General features: G+C 40.1%; 1 protein-coding gene across 1 annotated transcript in view; it reads right to left on the bottom strand.

Annotated features, from left to right (window-relative positions):
- Positions 1-23,289, bottom strand: part of pth3r (parathyroid hormone 3 receptor) — a 65,172-nt gene that overhangs the window by 2,584 nt on the left and 39,299 nt on the right. Inside the window, exons 3-12 of the mRNA XM_032573415.1 lie at positions 13,471-13,581; positions 12,458-12,582; positions 4,487-4,581; positions 4,225-4,378; positions 2,929-3,082; positions 2,735-2,795; positions 1,914-1,980; positions 1,735-1,829; positions 401-542; positions 270-311 (exon numbers count right to left, since the gene is read on the bottom strand). Of these exons, the coding sequence (XP_032429306.1) occupies positions 270-311; positions 401-542; positions 1,735-1,829; positions 1,914-1,980; positions 2,735-2,795; positions 2,929-3,082; positions 4,225-4,378; positions 4,487-4,581; positions 12,458-12,582; positions 13,471-13,581 (1,046 nt within the window). The remainder of the gene's footprint in view (positions 1-269; positions 312-400; positions 543-1,734; positions 1,830-1,913; positions 1,981-2,734; positions 2,796-2,928; positions 3,083-4,224; positions 4,379-4,486; positions 4,582-12,457; positions 12,583-13,470; positions 13,582-23,289) is intronic.

Genomic DNA, 23,289 nt, shown 5'->3' with positions numbered 1-23,289 from the left:
GTTTTGATGTTAGTCAAAAGTCAAATAGAAGAGGCTGAGTTTTCACATGTTGATGTTAGAAATATTTTTCGACTTCATTCACTAAAGGAATGCTATGCTATTGCATTTTAGGCAATAAAAAGTTAATTTTTATTTTAAAAAGTAATCTAATTATTTATTTACATTTTTAATGAATTTCTAAGACTGTATAAGAAAAGCTTAAATGAAAAATCTGCAGTAAATGCAAATTTTTAATCAATAACAAAAATTATTCTTAGTTGCAGCTTTACCTCGCCATTGCAGAAGCAGTAGATGAACGCCACAAAAAAACCCTGAAAACACAAATTTTAAGAAGACAATTAGCATAAATAGTTACTGTAACTCGTTAACCATGATCAAAACAGTCATGTTGGGCTCTGACCTGAGAAGAGTTGAAGAACATCTCATAATGCATCTGCACCTGCCACAGCAGCCCAGTCACCTCCGTGTAGGGGAGGGCCATAAAAACTATGTAGTGGACTCCGAACAGAGGCATCAGGACCAGGGTGGACTTCAGGAGCTTCCTGCAGAGATCAATACAAGGGAGAATTTACCAAGTGAGAATGCTCAAAGTGTTTTTTTTAATTATACCTAGTTCCCACATGTTTAAACCGGAAGTAATCCGTGCCATTTTAGTAGACAAGCACAGGTGCAGCGCATAGCAGACCCATGGCTTCAAGACAAAGAGAAAGAAAACATGTTGCTCAATATGCAAGAAAAGACACGTGAACAAAATGGCTGCTGTCGGGATCGACCCGTATGAGGTGGAAGAGTTAATACACCAGGGAGGAACTTCGTATGAAATCTATGGTTGCTTACAATCAGTTGTTTAAACAGATTTGTAAAGAACATATTAACTCTTTGTGTGAATAAAAGGGTTCTGGTGGCTGGCAGAGTAAGTACATGTAGTAGCATACACGTAGGCTACATGTCCGTCTTAGCTAGCGGATAAAGGCTACATTAGCTAAGCTAATTTTGCTGGTTCAATAGTAAGTACTGCAGCAAATATCACTGGTATTTATCATAGCATCACACGAAGGTGGAAAGATTACTCAAAATTTGTAATCGAGTAATAGTTGTAATGCACTTAGATAGAAAAAAGGAGAGAGCTAGTTCTAAGCTTGTGACTCGTTTATTGTTGTCATAGCAACTTCATAGCAACGGCCTGTCGGCTACAAAGTTACAAAGTGTGACGTCACACGAGAACTATATTATTATTATTACAGCTTCTGTATGTTTTTCAGCGCTCACCTACTTGTGCACACTTCAACTGATTTTAGCTATTCATATATAAAACTGTTCAGCTTCTTCTAGAGACTTCTTCTATATCTTTTGGTTAATTTCAGCTTTTACAGTTTTTGAAATATTTTTAACTTTTATGCAAATTTCAGCTCCATTGAAATGCATTCTGATGAATGAATTCCACAAGATGTTGTGCTCTTTGACAGCTCACCACTTCTGCCTACTTCAACCTAGAAACTCAGTTCAACTTTTAAATAACTCACAAGATATTAAGCTATCTTCATGTGATTCAGCTTTTTGATATCTCTTGTGGTTTTTCTAAAACCACAATTTGACTTTTATGTAGATCTTTGCCCGTTTTCGATGTAAACCAATGACGGAATTCTTCAACTGCCAGAGAGCGCCTTGTGTACAGGTAAAAAGGAAACTTTTACAGGTAAAAAGAAACTTTTACCTGTAAAAGGAAACTTTTACCTGTACTGCTGTCGAGGATCCAGTTTTCCGGTGTTGGTTTCCCACAGTTTAGAGGCCAGAACACGGATTATGTTTAGGAAAAGGAGGAAATTCACCTGTGCGGGCAAAGATGTAAAATTATATCATCCTTATATTAAAACCATCAATAAGGCAATTGAAGGTGAAAGTATTTTGATTACAACAATGGCTGCCAGAATGGGAACTTGGTAGATCCACTTCAGGTTTCCGGCGCTGATGTCCCAACATCTGGAAGCAGAAAAGAAGCAACTATAGTGAACATGACGAAAAAATATGGGCCCAAAAGCCAGAAAATAACAAAATGGCATCTTTTCCATTTTACTCACTTTGTAAGATTTGTGTTACAAAGTATTTTTGGTTTAGTTTCTACTGAAAGTATTTTTGTTTACTTGAAGTCAGACAAAACTACCTTATAAGCAACTTTTCAACAAGATATAGAAGTTTGTTTGAGGTTAATAAATCCTTGATATTCATAAAGTATTAGTTCCACTGGCAGATATTTCACTTTTAACAAGACATGTTTCCCATAAGTGAAAAATTTCAATTATAACATTGTTATAAGTTAAATAATCTGCCACTGGAATAGGTACTTTTAATCAGGATTAAGTAATTACCGACTTAACACAATCTTCTATATCTTACTGAAAAGTTACTTTTAATTTTGTCTTATTTCAAGTGAACAGAGATATTTTCACTAGAAGTTACAACAAAAACACTTGGTAAAATGTTATGGCTTGCAGTATAGATTACCTTAAAATGTTTTAGTTGTGTTCATTTCAAAACAACTAATACATTGTTTTGTAATTCTGTGAAAAATGGTAATAACTTTTTTTTTTTGCTATTGAATGGTTATAATTTGATTCCTACAATTTCAATCAGAGTTTCTGCAACTGCAGTTAAATATAGGTTGCCAGTAGAGCCAGGAATTGTGGAGGGAACTGCTTTTATGAGTATAAATATTAAGTTGTATCAGTTAACTCACTGAGTATCTGCCAGCGAAGCTCGAGCGCTGACCCAAATGGACACAAACACAGCCGGAACACCTGGGACCAGCAGAAAGACATTACAGTCAATCCTGATAGAAAGTTTTCATGCTTTTTAGCTATTAGTGTAGTGTATTTTTTGGGTACTCTGCCCACCTCTGGACCTGTGCAGCCCGTCTGGGACGCCACTTACCCCAGCCCATGATGGTCAGAGCCCATAAGTAGTTCTTGTCAGACAGGAACGCCATGAAGATAAGGCTGTGGAGGTACAATCCCTCCACCAGAATCCAGTAGTGATTGGTTGCCAGGAAGTACAGGAAGAGCGTAACCGCAGCTTTACACCCAGCCTGATGGCACAGAAGCAGCCATTACTGGAAACAGATCAACCCATTAGTGGAACTTTTGTTTGAACACTGGGCGCTGGTCTACTGGCTTCCAGTAATTAGTCGGCCATTTTTGGTGCGCGCACTTACACAAATTCCTGCTGAGATCTAAACACAGGCTAATTTTTCAATCTTATCCGAGCATAAAGCCTGGAAAGATATGGACGCATTTAGCCTGACTCCGTTCAGTGAAACAGAGGGGCCCAATATTTGCTCAATTCTAGGAGTTACAACTTTATACCATGTTCACAAAACCAGAAAAATAACAGTTACTCAGTTTTAAAAGTCATAAAACAATCCTGATTCTAATTTAAGCTAACATGTCAATTTTAAACAGTCACTGTTCCTATGATTTAAACACCATTTTTTCCCACTATGTTCAATAAATATCTTTACATAATTTAAATTTAGTGTGAACTGTTTAATGACATTTAATGAAAATGTCCCTTTTTAAATTTCCATTTGGGTTCTCAAATGCTTCTAAAAATGTTCAAAAGCTTTAAAAAAAATCACCCAGCTGTTTTTTAGTGTCTTGAAAATGAAAAAAAAGAAGAAAACCTCTCAATTGTTGAGTCACAATCAGCACTCTGCCGTTACCTAGCAACCCCAGCATAATTCCGCCTGTTCCCTAGCAACCCAAGAGGAGCTCCTGCACAGTTGTTCAATTGGTTTTACCACTGTATGCGCAGGATAATGGATGCTGGAAAAGACAAATGTTTTGTTATTGACTTATTATTTAGAAACCACTTGCTGCATTCTTGCTGGTTGTGCAGGAGGCTCCAGTTCTGCTTTTCATCTATTTGCAGCCATTTTCAGGTGTGAGTATAAACATTGAGTTGGGGGATGTGTCCAGCAGCAGCTTATTTGGATTTAAAGTGACAGAGGCCCTAAAAAAGCTCATTCTGACTAAAATCTCATTATCTAAGAATGATTTTGTGCAAGAAATGCAATGAACATCTTCTGTTTAGCCCACAGACATATCCTAACCTGTTCAAGGAAGTATAATAGGTCACCCTTAAGCAAACCGTCGTGTTTAAGCTAAAAAATACTATATGTAGCACAGTAAATGAGGGTGTACATACAAAAGAAGCTGTGTCTGTATTTACCATGGGCTGTTTCACAGTTGTGAACTCAGACTCAGCTCTGCTGGCGTCAGATATGGAGTAGAGCACAGCGTCCTTCACAAAGATGCTAACAGCTCGACAGATGAAGGAGGTGAAGAGGTGAATGTGAATGTAATTGCGTGTGCAGTGGAGGCGCCTGGAAAGAATTTGTGAGACAAAAAGAAGGTCTCAGGACATATTTGATCATGTTAAAGGTGAAATTCCTCATTTAAACTTGAAATTACAGAATTTTGGGTTTTCGTACTTGAAATAGCAAAGGATGGAGATCGCCACCAACAAAGACGCCAGAGAAATGGAGTAGCCGATAGTGTACATGAGATGGAGGCGCTGAAACACTTTCTGAAAAGAAAACCAAGCATTTCTTACATGTAAATCTAGATAAAAATATTATACATAGTGGAAGGACGATGACTATTGGGTGCTGTTTGTAAAGTTACACAAAATTAACAGGAATAACTTTGATTATTTAGCCTGTCATAATAGAAATAAATGGGTATTAATTTTTCAAAGTTATATTTTCACCATGTTATTTCTTTTATGAATGTTAGTTTCAAACAAAAATAATAATAATTATCAACTAAATATCCAGTTTGGATCTAAATATTTAGCTTGAAACCAGGAATTATTTAGCTAATATGAAAATTCACTTATCGATAACCGGAAGTGGACTGCCAAAACAAAATTGAATGCAGCTGATTTATTCGCTTTAGTTGTTGCTCAGCTTAAATACGCGATTTAACGCTAAAACGGACGTTTGGCAGTGGATCTACAGCAGCGGTGGCTGCGCCAGCTCACCGTCGGTTTACAGAAGCTCACAATATCCAGCTTTTATTTTGATAGTCCAATTCCGGTCATCGGAACCTAACTTTCCATTTTAGCTAAATATTCAGCTATTTAGCGTCAAGCTAAATATTTTAATTGCTAGCTAAACATTTAGCTTGCTAAATAAATACTTAGAATTATATAGTGTAAAGAAAATAATTATTGTTTGGTGCTTAATATAGCTAATCCACGACATGTGTAAAGGTATAGCCAACACTTTAATTTAGAATAGTTTTCTGTTGAACATTTGGGAATTCAGCTGAAGAAGCAGGCCAAAGCAGGGCCTTTTTTCCTCCCCCGCTGACAGACACAAAGCTATAAAATTTACACTCTGATAGGAGTTACAGACTCTTTGGCGCCTCTCCCCGTACCTGGCGCGGCCCAGGACGAAGTCGTCCGCCCTTTGACTTAGATAAAAGCCAGACATCGGAGCTGAGATAGGGGGAGTCCCAGGATCTCTGGGTGTTGAGGGAGTTTCTGATTGGTCAAAGAACGGAACGCCTTGCCTGCATATATTAAATAGGGAAACACCTTTTTACTTTAAGATTCCGTGTTAAGAAAAAGAGAGAAGTTTTTTTTTCCATCTTTTTCTCTCCAAGTTGGGCGCCTTTGTCTGTCTTTATGTTCGTTTGTCTTCCCTTGTGTGTCTTATTTTTATGAGAAAATGCATATCTCTGTTCCTCTGCAGCTTTGTTGTTCATTGCTTTGTATGAGATTAAACTCTGTGATCTGTGACGTCAACACGTTGTGTTGTTTCGTTTTACCAGCACGCGGTCGCTGCACGTCGCTGCACGGAGAGCGTCACTCGCCAAGGACTCGGAAGATCCCGGGCAAGATTAAAGAGGAAAAGAGCCAAACGTTTTGTCCAAAGCTAGCATTAATGATCCTCATTTTTAATATTTGGGGGCTTCGTCCGGTTCTGGAATCTTGGCGGGTGGCGGTCTCTCCCCGATCGATCCGTTCGGCTCGTGCGGTAAGACGTTTTTTAATTACTCTTTTGTTGTGCGCAGCCACGCAGAGTCTCGCAGCTGCAGGAGAATACAGATTGTTTTTAAAAGAGTCTGTTGTTTACTAATTGGACGGAACGTGCACACTACAAGTGATCGTGGCTGGTCGAGACAGTAGGAGTTTACGTAGCCTCTGTCGGAATTGCTGGGTTTGTTAATTGTCTTCTTTAGCCCTGAGGATTCGTTCTTGTGCCTCTGAAATAATGAATTTTTAAGTGCATGAAATTTAGTGTGGGCTTGAATCGGCCCGGAGATTTGACTCAGCTCCAGCGGACTTATATTGGCCTATATCGGTTAAATCTAGAAAAGTATGTTAAATTAATTTTTCTCTGGTGAAACATTGAAAAGGAGTTGAATCGCTCTATAGGACTTATATTGGAATCAAGCTGAATCGCTTTATTGGACTTATATTGGGTTTCGCGTTGAATCGCTCTATTCATCGGTTAAATCTTGAAAAGTATGTTAAATTAATTTTTCTCTGGTCAAACATTGAAAAAGGGGTTGAATCGCTCTTGAAATAGGACTTATATTGGACTCGAGCTGAATCGCTCTGTTGGACTTATATTGGGTTTCGAGTTGTATCACTCAGAGGACTAACTTTGCAAGTTGGAAAATGGATGCGTTTTTGAAGCCGGCATTTTATTTTTAATTCCCCCGTTTGTCTCTTACGTTTGTTTGTAACTGTGTATGTGTGTCTCTGTATGTGTCTGTGCGTGTGTATCTGCGTGTGTGTGTGTGGCCGTGTGTGTGCGCGTGCGCGAGTTCGGGCTGGCTGTGTGTTTGAGCGGAGTGTTAAGCTGTTTGAAAAGCGCTGCTTGTGTGAATTTGAGTTGATTTTGCTGCGTTTTATTGTGAAGTTATTATGGACACTGAGTTGCGACACGTGCTATACGCTATTTTATGGTCGGGGTTCGTCTTAACGGGGAAAGTAGAACGATGGCGAAAACGTGGTTGTTTAGTTTAAAACATAAATAACTAAATAAAATAAATAGGAGTTCAGTACATAACACTGGTACCAGAAAACAAAATTATTGGTTGTGGTTTGATTTTTACATAACTTTGAGATGTCTCTCTTTTTAAACGTGCACGGGGAATTAAAAGGTTCCTGACGATTGGACTTTAAAATTAATTAAATTGACACATGAAAATATGTTAATAAAACATTGGACAATTCCTGAAGCTTCAGTAAATTTGATATAAATTTCAGTAAATTTGATAAAAATTACAGTTAAATTTGATAGAATAATGACCACAGACTGACACTTGGGGACTGATGAAATTTTGACTGACTATAAAACCTGGCCAGATGTGTGTGTTTTGTGTTTTCTGTAATGTGTTGTGTGTTTTTGTTTGTGTTATAATTCATGTTGGTTTGACAGAGTGTGTGATTGGAGATAAAATACCATTTGGTATTTTATGTCATATAAATACTGAATTTTTCTCAGTGCTGTTTGATGGTGCAAAATTTCTAGTTTTTACAAACATCCTCTGTGTTAAATTGAACTAACTTCTTAAAATTAAACAATAACAGCAGTAACTGTGACCTGCAGTGTACAGTTTGGAAGGTGATTAAAGGATAGAATCTTGATAAAATACATTATCTGAACAAATTGAAATTACAATATGGGTTCTACGGTTAAATAAATGAATAAATAAATAACGAAAGAAAGAATAAGCCAAGAAAATTAGGTCACAGAGGATTCTAGAAATGCTGTCTTGGCAAATTAATAGTTAAATACATAAATATGCTGAATGGATAAATAGATAAATACATAACTGATTAGGTACAGCTATGAAATAAATTAAATAAAAATTTATATAGACTTGAGAACTGAATAGTGGATATAATGTTAATTATTCCTTCTAAGGCTGTGAAGGTAGTAGGAAAATGGAATAACATACAATGAGTAAAATAGGATTTTTTTCATGAGTTGAGGATAAGAAAAAAAAAAACGAAGATTTTTAGAGAAACAGGCTCTAACTGTAAGAGGTAATTGTTCAGATAACAACAAACTGCAATATACAACTGACTCTAGATATTTTCACAATCAGTCTTTTTCAAACAGACCAAAACTTTAAGATAGATAAAATATTGTTAAATCTACAGGACTTACGGATAATTAGACAGGATAAATTAGAAGTCACTCTCTTGTTAAATAGAAATTGGTTAAATATAGAAAAGTTTGCTAAAATTTACAAGATTTGTTGTTGAAGGATAACATTAAGTTTGAAATAACTTATTGGTTAATAAATAAAAAAGATTATATGGAACTATTGTAGAGAATCAATATTAAACTGTAATACGAGATGATTCAATACTGCCTATAGACAGACGAGAGGGCTTCGAATAAAATAAAATAAGAAAATTAAGTAAAATAAATACATAGAACAAAACAAGAAGAAGCGACAAGTATGTTTATTTAAGATATGAGAATAATGGAGCTCAGGGAGGAGTTTCAACCCCCATTCACAGAAGTTCAGCACGGGAGAACAAGCTACAGCTGGGCTGTAACTTCTGCCCCCACTAGATTCAACTAATTAACATGTGAAACCTTTTTGCATATCACTAATTTTAAGTACAAAGCAACCTCTGCTCACAGCAGCTCAGCAGAAAAGAACAAACAACTGTAAGGCAAATAATTTTCTCTCCCATCGTTTAAACTACCTCCTGGAAAATGTAAAATATAAGTTTGTAGCATCGAAACACTGAGTCGCCTGTCACACACAGACACTCTTGGTAATGATTTTCTGTTTTCTTTTCATATTACTTTATATATTAAGTAGTGAGTAATTTAGGATTTTAATCTTTACATTTCTTTACATTAGTCTGATTTTTTATTTGGCTATTTGTGTCAGTTCTTTGTTTATTTTGTTAAATATAACGAATTACTTTTTTTTTTTTTTTTTGAGTTATCAGTTTCCTCTGGACCCGTTCACCAGGGGATAGGGAACTTTGGTCTTTAGTTTAATTTCTTTCATTTGTAGATTTGGTTATATTCTGACCAGTATTTTTCGAAATTTATCATTTTTAGATTTTCTTAACTAAGACTATATTTTTTTCTTTCAACGTCTCTCTGGCTGGTTTATGCATAACCTTCACTGAGTTTTTAATTGGTATACACGTTTTGTCAAACATTGCTGAAAATTTTTGAGAAGTTTCTACGACGAATTATTTGAAATTATGAGAGGTACATTGAATAATGAGCTTTAAAACTGGAATCTGAAATATTTTGGGAAAATAGCAATCTTGAAGGTTTAAAGCGTGCTACAATAAATTGTTCTGTTTGTTTTTGAAAGGTTTACTTTTTAGACAAGGGCAACATTGCATATCGGTGGGATTTTCTCAGCTTAAATAATAACCCTGTTTCATCAATATCGTTATTTCACATCATAGGAATTATGATGCATTAGCTGATAATGCATCATAAAAAGGGGGAGAATATGTTATGGGTTATCTTTTATAATACTTAAACAAATTTTTGAAGAACATGTCTGATCTGTGCTACACATAAAAGTGAAAGGAAAATATTCTCTGGGAATATATGTGCTTATTTTAAATAGGTTTGAGTTGTTCTCCATTAAAACATTTTCTGACAATGGGCTAACATATTTTGAGAAAATAGATAAATTTATAGTGAAAATGAAGCATATTTTGGTTAATTAACTTGGGAAAATAATTATAGAAATTAAAATATTATTGTGTCAGCCATTTTCAGAGCATTAATTTAATGGAGCATGAATGTTTTAAGAAATGTTTTGAAGAATCTGTCATTGATTAAAGTTATCATTAATCAGGAAACGTACACAGGTGGGATTATAATGATTTTTTCTAAACTTGATTTTTGTTTTGATTTACATCCATTTAAAACGATTTTGAATAAAACTTTAAATTCGACGACAAGTATAAGCCTAGGTACAATTGGTGTATTTTGAAAATGTCTGGATTTGTTACATTATAATTTCTCCAGGTCTAACTCTTTTGAATTTTGTTTAAGGAACGCATGTAAAATGATTTAGACAAATAACCAGTAAGATCTAGTTTGTTCTATGAAAGTAATTTAAACTGGACTGTTTAATTCACATTGTTATTCATTTTTTGGTGGTACATGTAAGCTTTACAACTACATTTTTAAGTTTTTGTGATTGTTTTGTTTCGTTTGTTTAATCCTATTTTTACAAGATTGGTTTAAGAAAAGATCTGCATATGTTTAACATTCTGGGAACATGTTACTTTGGAAACATGTCTTTTGAAGCAAATGATTACAGGGTTTTGGTGTTTTCCATCGGTTAGGAGCTATAGTATATTATAATAGAAACGTAAATTGAAGGGATCACATCCACCATTTTATGAACAGAACTGGACAGAGTAGGAGATAAGGTTTCACGTGATGTGTTGCTCATGGTTTTGCACACAGACTGCCCTGGAGCTCGGAGCTCCAGGACTCTGGAATCTGTCATACAAGCTGTGTCATGCGAGGCGGGGGTGGGGCTGCTTGGAGAAGCGGCTTCACACTTATTTCGAAGATAACAGCCACAGAGCCACGAGCGTTGGAGGATTCACTTGAACACAAAAGTGAATTGAAGATGTTTGTGTTGAATTACACAAATGAATGATGCCTTTGGATAAATCTGATCTCTGTCTTGTCATTATAGTTTTGCAGCTGGTTTCCTGGTGCCCTGCGGATGTGGTCTCCTTCAAAGTCTGCGTTCTTTGATAAAAAGGATTAAAATAATTTCCCTGGATGGAAAATAACAAAACAAATTCATTTTTAGGTGAAACCATCGTTTGATTATGCTGACTGTAATGAAGATGATATTAAAGAATGTGGTAATTGTGTTTCTGATGCTAATGAAATTCATGTTGAACACAAAATGTCTGTTTAATGACCTGTGACAGGTCGTTTCTTGAGGTTTCCAGTCGAAGAAGATCAGGCTACAAGAGGATCATCATCGACATTAATTTTTATTGCGTGTTTTTCGTTCGTTGGGAACTTTGAAAAGGACTTTCGTTTCGTTTTTTGCGCGCATTTTTTTGAACATTTCCTGACGAAGACTTCATATTTTTTAAGAGACTGTCGATGGACATTTAAAAAAAAAAAAAAAAAAAACAGAAAAAGACGAGCAACAGATTGTAATTTTGTGTCTTTCTCATTTGACAGGTTGTACTTGGATGGTGAATGTTGTCTTTTAAGTTGCAGAGCATTTCTTACTAATTTTACTATGTATGTCCCTGTTTTATTTTTTCATTTTTCATTGTGCACTTTGGGTTTTGTTTATCCTGTGTTTTTGTTTTATGATTTTATATTTCTGTAAGGATAAGTCGTTTTTACCCTTGGGTTTTGTTTGAAAAGGGGGAACTGTATATAATTAGGCTACGTCAACCTTTTGTTTTCTATTTTTTGTTTTGTTTTATTTTTTTAATACATAGTTTTGGTTCTGCATTAGAAGGCTTAATCAATTTTTATTGAGGTCTTTTTGAAGACCTCAAAAGGGGGAACTGTAAAGAAAATAATTATTGTTTGGTGCTTAATATAGCTAATCCACGACATGTGTAAAGGTATAGCCAACACTTTAATTTAGAATAGTTTTCTGTTGAACATTTGGGAATTCAGCTGAAGAAGCAGGCCAAAGCAGGGCCTTTTTTCCTCCCCCGCTGACAGACACAAAGCTATAAAATTTACACTCTGATAGGAGTTACAGACTCTTTGGCGCCTCTCCCCGTACCTGGCGCGGCCCAGGACGAAGTCGTCCGCCCTTTGACTTAGATAAAAGCCAGACATCGGAGCTGAGATAGGGGGAGTCCCAGGATCTCTGGGTGTTGAGGGAGTTTCTGATTGGTCAAAGAACGGAACGCCTTGCCTGCATATATTAAATAGGGAAACACCTTTTTACTTTAAGATTCCGTGTTAAGAAAAAGAGAGAAGTTTTTTTTTCCATCTTTTTCTCTCCAAGTTGGGCGCCTTTGTCTGTCTTTATGTTCGTTTGTCTTCCCTTGTGTGTCTTATTTTTATGAGAAAATGCATATCTCTGTTCCTCTGCAGCTTTGTTGTTCATTGCTTTGTATGAGATTAAACTCTGTGATCTGTGACGTCAACACGTTGTGTTGTTTCGTTTTACCAGCACGCGGTCGCTGCACGTCGCTGCACGGAGAGCGTCACTCGCCAAGGACTCGGAAGATCCCGGGCAAGATTAAAGAGGAAAAGAGCCAAACGTTTTGTCCAAAGCTAGCATTAATGATCCTCATTTTTAATAATAGCTTCAATCTAAATATTAATTTTATAGCTAAGCTAAACATAAAACTATAAACTGTGGCATGTAAATGTTTCAAATGTTTGCTCGGTGAGACAAACTGAAAGAAGCCAAACAGAGCATGTTCTTGTACTCACCTCCTCCAGGTTTCTGTGGTTGGAGGTCAGGTATCGGGTGCACTCCGTGTAGTTTGCCCATGTGCGGTTGTTACTGGGCACCAGCTCCCAGTTCCCTGACACATCACACTGGCGGTAAGCTCGCCCTGATTCACAGGTGCACAGGAGACAGTGACCAACACAAAACAGACAACAGAGAGCCGCTGCAAACTGCAAGTCCTGCTATCCATCCATCCATTTTCTGTATACCCTTGTCCCTATCGAGGTTGGGAGGAGTGCCGGTGCCTATCTACATGTTAGGGCCATTGTAGATTAAAAAAAAATTAAAATAAGTAAAATGTCCACCAAAAAACTCACATTTTAAGACTAATCTCAGAAATTTTCTAGAAAAACCAAGGACATTTCTGAGCTCCACAAGTTGAAAATTTGCTACAAAAAAAAATTGAGAATAATGTCAGAAATGTTTGAGAAAAAACATGAAAATCCCCGAGTGTATAAAATTTAAAATGTTCGATTTTCAGAAAATTTTCTCTTAAATATTTTTGGGATTAATCTAAAAATTTCTGAGTTTATTTTCTAACGAATATCCCACTTTTAAAACTGAGAAATTTCCTAGTTTTATCCAGTTTTTTCTAGAACATTTTTTTTACTTTTCAAGTTCAGAAATGTACATGTTTTCTATAGAAAGTTTCTGAGATTAATCTCAACATTTCTGAGATTTTCTAGCAGTTATTTGACTTTTCATTCAAGCTCAAAATGTTCCCTGTCTTTACTAGAAAATGTCAAAATTTCTGAAATTCATTTAGGAAATTTCCAAAATTTCTTTGTTTTTTGTATAAAATTTCTCAGATGAAGCTCAACATTTCAGATTTTTTTTTTCTGTCAAATTTTCAACTTTCCAACACAGACACTTTCTTTTTATCTATTTTGACATTTCAGAGTTTTTTGATGGAAATGTACTCCTGTTTTTCTCTCTACAGCAGAAATCAGTGTCCAGTGATTTCTGCTGTTGGTGTGTGTTCCTGTTGTGCTACCTCTGTGGTTGAAGTCATAGATGTATGCTGGGCACTGCACTGAGACCAGCTGGCCCGCTCGGCTCCGGGGCCAGCAGATAATCCCATCCCACTCCGGAGAACAGTCCCCGTCTTGAAAAACGATGAGAAACAGGATGTAGCCACATTAGTATAAATAAGAAGCAGGAAACTGTCTAATTATCTTAATGCTAATTGTTTTCATGTGGTATATCCCCATGGTGCAACTGTTTTGATTTGCACATAAACAGTTTTTTATTCATCAGTCTACAAACCAAGCTAGCAGGGCCTTTGGGAGTTACTGGGCCCTGGACTGAGAGGCTAAAATAAATTCCTGGATAATCAGTTAATCATCTTGGTCTGGTTGTAGAAGCGTTGCAGATTATCCTGCCACCCAAAATGTTTCTACCCAATTTAACGGTTGTTTTTTATGCCCCACAGTTACTGGCAACCTCAGTAAAAATGTGCAAGAAGCCTGAAAAAGGGCAGCTGTGGCTACAATGTAGCTTAGCTAATCCTTGGTCTTCCAGCCTTTAGATTGGAAACATACATTTATTTTTTACAATGTAGGTCAAATTATTTGCAGAATATTCACCTATTTGATTATGTTTGTGTAAAATATTTTAAGAAAATTCAGATTAGGAAGCAGAAACGAGGTGCGATGCTACAAGACATGCAATTGGTTGAGCAGAAATGAGGAAAAACTGTAAATTAGTGTCTAAACTTTTGGCCAAATTCATTAAACTAGAAATGCAATAATGTGTTTATTGTGATTTTTTTTAATGCTCAAGAATAAACAATATCTTTATTAAATATTGTTTAATAAACAATATCTTTATTTAATATTGTATAATAAACAATATTAAACAATACTGTTAATATTGTTTAGGTGTTTGTATTATTAAACACCTAAAACATGAAAAAGGGCTTCAGACTGTTGCATAATTAACAAAAAAAAAAAGATATTTGTGAAAGAGTTTGGGTTGTTAATTAGGCCCGAGCAGCAAAGCGCTGCGAAGGCCTATTGTTTCTGTACTGTTTCTTATTATTATTAGGCCCGAGCAGCAAAGCGCTGCGAAGGCCTATTGTATCTGTACTGTTTTATTATTATTCTGCCCCCCTCTTCGTGTGCCTTTTTGGGGGCTTTATCATATTCAAAAACTCACCAAACTTGGCGGTCGCAACTAGAAAAATTAAAAATTTTGAATTTTAAGGTTGTCGCAAAAATCGCAAAAAAAATTGCTCAACGGCGGCAACTAGCAATTTTCTGTTGACACAATGGTATGAACGTACTTCATCGTAGAGACATGAAATTTGGTACACTTGTAGAGCTCACCAAAAGACTCAGAACTTACATTGAATGTTATTAGCCAACTATCACAGAAAGTCGGCCATTTTGTATTGAACGTCCATTTTTTTCCTCGATTTTGACGTTTACAGCCTTCGTATTTGATCGAACTCCTCCTAGGGATTTCGATTGATCGGCTTCAAACTCGGTCAGTCTGATCATAAGGCATGTCTGATTTAAAGTTATCAAATTGGTGAGTTTTGGAGCATGTTGAAGGGGGGTTAGCAGGGGTCAAAGTTCACCTACTCGCCATGAAACACGAAACTCTTATATTTCCTATATAAAAACACATAGAGGGACCAAACTTTCAGTGATTGATCGGCATCGGGTGCCCTACAATACCCTATGGTGAAATGATGACATCACTTAGGCCACGCCCCCTGAGAACAGGAAGTGTCATGTTTTACTGTGAACGGTCGCTATCTTAGCCCTTTGACCTAATCAACATGAAACTGTGTCCAGAGACAGAAGACATGTTGGTGTGTTGTGGATTCCAACCCCGACCGGCTTTGACATAGCAGGTGGGCGTGGCGGCGTGGCGAAGTGACCTGTAACGCCGTTGCCATACGTTTGGCTCTGAATTCCACAATTTCGGGCCCAGCTGCTCCAAACTCACTAGGATGGATCCTTATCCACCCACCGACAGGAATTCATAACAAAATGTGGTGGGCGTGGCCTAATTTCTCTATAGCGACCCCTAGAGTATTTTAAATGAACAGCCCTAAGCCATGCTTTAACCTAGAATTACGAAACTTGGTACACATGTGTATCTTGTCAGGACGTACAAAAAAGTCTATTACAGCCATGGTCGAAACCCAACAGGAAGTCGGCCATTTTAGATTGAAGTTCATTTGACCTCGATTTTGACGTTTACAGCCTTTGCATTTGATCGAACTCCTCCTAGGGATTTCGATTGATCGGCTTCAAACTCGGTCAGTCTGATCATAAGGCATGTCTGATTTAAAGTTATCAAATTGGTGACTGTCTGAGATTGCTGAAGGGGGGTTACCAGGGGTCAAAGTTCACCTACTCGCCATGAAACACGAAACTCTTATATATCCTGCACAGAAACTCACAGAGACACCAAACTTTCAGTTATTGATCATCAATAGGTGTCCTAAAATACCCTGTGGTGAAATTATGACATCGCTTAGGCCACGCCCCCTGAGAACAGGAAGTGTCATGTTTTACTGTGAACGGTCGCTATCTTAGCCCTTTGACCTCATCAACATGAAACTGTGTCCAGAGACAGAAGACATGTTGGTGTGTTGTGGATTCAAGCCCTGACCGGCTGCGATGAAGCAGCTGGGTGAGGCGGCGTGGCGAAGTGACCTGTAACGCCGATGCCATACGTTTGCTTCTAGATTCCACATGTTTCGACCGAGCTGCACCAAACTTGGCCTCAGTGATGCTGTTGTGATGCCTGACAATGCTATGTCATCATATTATGACGTCATCTAAGCCCCGCCCCCTCAGAATGAATTAGAGAGATCTTCTGTGTAATTACATAATAAACAGTACATGTTCGTCGTTTGTAGGGCAATGCTGCCCTCTGCTGGCCACTGAAATAGTTTCATTATTTCAGTAATTCGACACCAGAGGGCAGCATTGCCCTGCAGATGAAATTCTTCGATTTTGTAATACACAGGAAAAAATGAAAAATTGGTATTTCTAACACAAAAACTCACAGAGACTCCAAACTTTCAGTGATTGATCGTCATCAGGTGGCCTACAATACCATATGGTCAAATGATGACATCACGTAGGCCACGCCCCCTGAGAACAGGAAGTGTCATGTTTTACTGTGAACGGTCGCTCTCTTAGCCCTTTGACCTAATCAACATGAACCTGTGTCCAGAGACAGAAGACATGTTGGTGTGTTGAGGTTTCCAACCCTGACCGGCTTTGAGATAGCAGCTGGGCGTGGCGGCGTGGCGAAGTGACCTGTAACGCCGATGCCATACTTTTGCTTCCAGATTCCACATGTTTCGACCGAGCTGCACCAAACTTGGCTTGAGTGATGCTGGTGTGATGTCTGAAAATTCTATGTCATCAGATCATGACGTCATCTAAGCCCCGCCCCCTCGGAACAGGAAGTGCCGTTTTTTTTCCTTGGAAACTTTCATCTATGGCTCTCTTGACCTAATCAAGGTGATTCTGTGTTGGATGACAGATAGGAAGTTGATCTCGCTTGCTTTAAAGTGCCAAGAGTTTTCAATGGCGGCAACGCCATTCGTATACGTTTGCCTCTACATTCCACATATTTTGACCGAGCTGCATCAAACTTGGCCTGAGTGATCCTGGAGGCTTGCCCGTCAATCCTACGTCATCACATTATGACGTCATCTAAGCCCCGCCCCCTCGGAACAGGAAGTGCCGTTTTTTTTCCTTAGAAAGCTCTGTTTATGGCTCTCTTGACCTAATCAAGGTGATTCTGTGTTGGATGACAGATAGGAAGTTGGTCTCGCTTGCTTTAAAGTGCCAAGAGTTTTCAATGGCGGCAACGCCGTTCGTATACGTTTGCCTCTACATTCCACATATTTTGACCGAGCTGCATCAAACTTTGCCTGAGTAATCCTGGTGGTATGCCCGTCGACCCTATGTCATCATATTATGACGTCATCTAAGCCCCGCCCCCTCGGAACAGGAAGTGCCGTTTTTTTCCTTGGAAAGCTCCGTTTATGGCTCTCTTGACCTAATCAAGGTAATTCGGATGATAAACTCTGTCAATGCTCGCTTCTGGCTGAACCGTGTGGGCGTGGCCAAATGGCGAATATCAGTCCCTCGCCATATACATACGTTTGGCTCTAATTCACACATGGATCATCCGATTGGCGCCAAACTGGATATGTATGACCTTTGTTCACCTCTAAAGAGCCCGACGGGTTTGAGATGTAATTTGACTCCACTGCGCCCCCTAAGTTGATACATCGGCCGTATCTCCTCGACGCATCGACCGATCTGCACCAGATTTTTCGACAGTCGTCGGGCAGCGCCGCCGAACGCATTCACACGTGTCGCCCGGTGGACGGGCGGGGAAAATGCGCGACAGCTTCTGCTGCGGCTGGCGGGCGGCGGTGCTGGAAACTGCGGCAGAGCTTCCGCGGTGGGGAGCGGGCTGCGGCTCTGGAAAACGCACGAGAGCTTCTGCGGTGGCCGGAACCCCCGCGGTGGCCAATAGGCCGGAGCGGCGCTTGCTGCGAGGGCCGCCCGAGGCTGCTTGCAGCTTTAATTAGGCCCGAGCAGCAAAGCGCTGCGAAGGCCTATTGTATCTGTGCTGTTTATTATTAGGCCCGAGCAGCAAAGCGCTGCGAAGGCCTATTGTTTCTGTACTGTTTCTTATTAGGCCCGAGCAGCAAAGCGCTGCGAAGGCCTATTGTTTCTGTACTGTTTCTTATTAGGCCCGAGCAGCAAAGCGCTGCGAAGGCCTATTGTATCTGTGCTGTTTATTATTATTATTCTTATTATTCTTCCACCCAAATGAATTGCCTTTTTGGGGGCTTTATCATATTCAAAAACTCACCAAACTTGGCGGTCGCGACTAGAAAAATTCAAAATTTTGAATTTTAAGGTTGTCGCAAAAATCGCAAAAAAAATTGCTCAACGGCGGCAACTAGCAATTTTCTGTTGACACAATGGTATGAACGTACTTCATCGTAGAGACATGAAATTTGGTACACTTGTAGAGCTCACCAAAAGACTCAGAACTTACATTTAATGTTATTAGCCAACTATCACAGGAAGTCGGCCATTTTGTATTGAACGTCCATTTTTTTCCTCGATTTTGACGTTTACAGCCTTCGTATTTGATCGAACTCCTCCTAGGGATTTCGATTGATCGACTTCAAACTCGGTCAGTCTGATCATAAGGCATGTTTGATTTAAAGTTATCAAATTGGTGAGTTTTGGAGTATGTTGAAGGGGGGTTAGCAGGGGTCAAAGTTCACCTACTCGCCATGAAACACGAAACTCTTATATTTCCTATAAAAAAACACATAGAGGGACCAAACTTTCAGTGATTGATCGGCATCGGATGTCCTAAAATACCCTGTGGTGAAATGATGACATCACTTAAGCCACGCCCCCTGAGAACAGGAAGTGTCATGTTTTACTGTGAGCGGTCGCTCTCTTAGCCCTTTGACCTAATCAACATGAAACTGTGTCCAGACACAGAAGACATGTTGGTGTGTTGAGGATTCCAACCCTGACCGGCTTTGAGATAGCAGCTGGGCGTGGCGGCGTGGCGAAGTGACCTGTAACGCCGATGCCATACGTTTGCTTCTAGATTCCACATGTTTCGACCGAGCTGCACCAAACTTGGCTTGAGTGATGCTGGTGTGATACCTGAAAATTCTATGTCATCAGATTATGACGTCATCTAAGCCCCGCCCCCTCAGAACAGGAAGTGCTATTTTTTTCCTTGGAAACTTTCATCTATGGCTCTCTTGACCTAATCAAGGTGATTCTGTGTTGGATGACAGATAGGAAGTTGGTCTCGCTTGCTTTAAAGTGCCAAGAGTTTTCAATGGCGGCAACGCCGTTCGTATACGTTTGCCTCTACATTCCACATATTTTGACCGAGCTGCATCAAACTTGGCCTGAGTGATCCTGGAGGCTTGCCCGTCAATCCTACGTCATCACAATATGACGTCATCTAAGCCCCGCCCCCTCGGAACCGGAAGTGCCGTTTTTTTCCTTGGAAAGCTCTGTTTATGGCTCTCTTGACCTAATCAAGGTGATTCTGTGTTGGATGACAGATAGGAAGTTGGTCTCGCTTGCTTTAAAGTGCCAAGAGTTTTCAATGGCGGCAACGCCGTTCGTATACGTTTGCCTCTACATTCCACATATTTTGACCGAGCTGCATCAAACTTGGCCTGAGTGATCCTGGAGGCTTGCCCGTCGATCCTACGTCATCACATTATGACGTCATCTAAGCCCCGCCCCCTCGGAACCGGAAGTGCCGTTTTTTTCCTTGGAAAGCTCTGTTTATGGCTCTCTTGACCTAATCAAGATGATTCGGATGATAAACTCTGTCAATGCTCGCTGCTGGCTGAACCGTGTGGGCGTGGCCAAATGGCGAACATCAGTCCCTCGCCATATGCATACGTTTGGCTCTAAATCACACACGGATCATCCGATTGGCGCCAAACTGGATATGTATGATCTTTGTTCACCTCTAAAGAGCCCAACGAGTTTGAGATGTAATTTGGCTCCACTGCGCCCCCTAAGTTAATACATCGGCTGTGTCTCCTCGAGGCATCGACCGATCTGCACCAGATTTTTTGACAGTGGTCGGGGAGCGCTGCCGAACGCATTCACGCATGTCGCCTGGTGGACGGGCGTGGAAAATGCGCGACAGCCTCTGCGGCGGCTAGCGGGCGGCGGTGCTGGAAACTGCGGCACAGCTTCTGCGGTGGGGAGCGGGCTGCGGCTCTGGAAACCGCGCGAGAGCTTCTGCGGTGGCCGGAACCCCCGCGGTGGCCAATAGGCCGGAGCGGCGCTTGCTGCGAGGGCCGCCCGAGGCTGCTCGCAGCTTTAATTACGATTCTTCCCACCTCTTCGTGTGCCTTTTTGGGGGCTTTATCATATTCAAAAACTCACCAAACTTGGCGGTCGCGACTAGAAAATTTAAAAATTTTGAATTTTAAGGTTGTCGCAAAAATCGCAAAAAAAATTGCTGAACGGCGGCAACTAGCAATTTTCTGTTGACACAATGGTATGAACGTACTTCATCGTAGAGACATGAAATTTGGTACACTTGTAGAGCTCACCAAAAGACTCAGAACTTACATTTAATGTTATAAGCCAACTATCACAGTAAGTCGGCCATTTTGTATTGAACGTCCATTTTTTACCTCGATTTTGACGTTTACAGCCTTCGTATTTGATCGAACTCCTCCTAGGGATTTCGATTGATCGACTTCAAACTCGGTCAGTCTGATCATAAGGCATGTTTGATTTAAAGTTATCAAATTGGTGAGTTTTGGAGCATGTTGAAGGGGGGTTAGCAGGGGTCAAAGTTCACCTACTCGCCATGAAACACGAAACTCTTATATTTCCTATATAAAAACACATAGAGGGACCAAACTTTCAGTGATTGATCGGCATCGGGTGCCCTACAATACCCTATGGTGAAATGATGACATCACTTAGGCCACGCCCCCTGAGAACAGGAAGTGTCATGTTTTACTGTGAACGGTCGCTATCTTAGCCCTTTGACCTAATCAACATGAAACTGTGTCCAGAGACAGAAGACATGTTGGTGTGTTGTGGATTCCAACCCCGACCGGCTTTGACATAGCAGGTGGGCGTGGCGGCGTGGCGAAGTGACCTGTAACGCCGTTGCCATACGTTTGGCTCTGAATTCCACAATTTCGGGCCCAGCTGCTCCAAACTCACTAGGATGGATCCTTATCCACCCACCGACAGGAATTCATAACAAAATGTGGTGGGCGTGGCCTAATTTCTCTATAGCGACCCCTAGAGTATTTTAAATGAACAGCCCTAAGCCATGCTTTAACCTAGAATTACGAAACTTGGTACACATGTGTATCTTGTCAGGACGTACAAAAAAGTCTATTACAGCCATGGTCGAAACCCAACAGGAAGTCGGCCATTTTAGATTGAAGTTCATTTGACCTCGATTTTGACGTTTACAGCCTTTGCATTTGATCGAACTCCTCCTAGGGATTTCGATTGATCGGCTTCAAACTCGGTCAGTCTGATCATAAGGCATGTCTGATTTAAAGTTATCAAATTGGTGACTGTCTGAGATTGCTGAAGGGGGGTTACCAGGGGTCAAAGTTCACCTACTCGCCATGAAACACGAAACTCTTATATATCCTGCACAGAAACTCACAGAGACACCAAATTTTCAGTTATTGATCAACAATAGGTGTCCTAAAATACCCTGTGGTGAAATTATGACATCGCTTAGGCCACGCCCCCTGAGAACAGGAAGTGTCATGTTTTACTGTGAACGGTCGCTATCTTAGCCCTTTGACCTAATCAACATGAAACTGTGTCCAGAGACAGAAGACATGTTGGTGTGTTGTGGATTCAAGCCCTGACCGGCTGCGATGAAGCAGCTGGGTGTGGCGGCGTGGCGAAGTGACCTGTAACGCCGATGCCATACGTTTGCTTCTAGATTCCACATGTTTCGACCGAGCTGCACCAAACTTGGCCTCAGTGATGCTGTTGTGATGCCTGACAATGCTATGTCATCATATTATGACGTCATCTAAGCCCCGCCCCCTCAGAATGAATTAGAGAGATCTTCTGTGTAATTACATAATAAACAGTACATGTTCGTCGTTTGTAGGGCAATGCTGCCCTCTGCTGGCCACTGAAATAGTTTCATTATTTCAGTAATTCGACACCAGAGGGCAGCATTGCCCTGCAGATGAAATTCTTCGATTTTGTAATACACAGGAAAAAATGAAAAATTGGTATTTCTAACACAAAAACTCACAGAGACTCCAAACTTTCAGTGATTGATCGTCATCAGGTGGCCTACAATACCATATGGTCAAATGATGACATCACGTAGGCCACGCCCCCTGAGAACAGGAAGTGTCATGTTTTACTGTGAACGGTCGCTCTCTTAGCCCTTTGACCTAATCAACATGAACCTGTGTCCAGAGACAGAAGACATGTTGGTGTGTTGAGGTTTCCAACCCTGACCGGCTTTGAGATAGCAGCTTGGCGTGGCGGCGTGGCGAAGTGACCTGTAACGCCGATGCCATACTTTTGCTTCTAGATTCCACATGTTTCGACCGAGCTGCACCAAACTTGGCTTGAGTGATGCTGGTGTGATGTCTGAAAATTCTATGTCATCAGATTATGACGTCATCTAAGCCCCGCCCCCTCAGAACAGGAAGTGCTATTTTTTTCCTTGGAAACTTTCATCTATGGCTCTCTTGACCTAATCAAGGTGATTCTGTGTTGGATGACAGATAGGAAGTTGATCTCGCTTGCTTTAAAGTGCCAAGAGTTTTCAATGGCGGCAACGCCGTTCGTATACGTTTGCCTCTACATTCCACATATTTTGACCGAGCTGCATCAAACTTGGCCTGAGTGATCCTGGAGGCTTGCCCGTCAAACCTACGTCATCACATAATGACGTCATCTAAGCCCCGCCCCCTCGGAACCGGAAGTGCCGTTTTTTTCCTTGGAAAGCTCTGTTTATGGCTCTCTTGACCTAATCAAGGTGATTCTGTGTTGGATGACAGATAGGAAGTTGGTCTCGCTTGCTTTAAAGTGCCAAGAGTTTTCAATGGCGGCAACGCCGTTCGTATACGTTTGCCTCTACATTCCACATATTTTGACCGAGCTGCATCAAACTTGGCCTGAGTGATCCTGGAGGCTTGCCCGTCGATCCTACGTCATCACATTATGACGTCATCTAAGCCCCGCCCCCTCGGAACCGGAAGTGCCGTTTTTTTCCTTGGAAAGCTCCGTTTATGGCTCTCTTG

Source organism: Xiphophorus hellerii, chromosome 10 (assembly GCF_003331165.1).
Source record: "Xiphophorus hellerii strain 12219 chromosome 10, Xiphophorus_hellerii-4.1, whole genome shotgun sequence".
Lineage (NCBI taxonomy): Eukaryota > Metazoa > Chordata > Actinopteri > Cyprinodontiformes > Poeciliidae > Xiphophorus > Xiphophorus hellerii.
The sequence above is the reverse complement of the archived record's forward strand: the minus strand, read 5'-3'. Positions and strand labels throughout refer to the sequence as shown.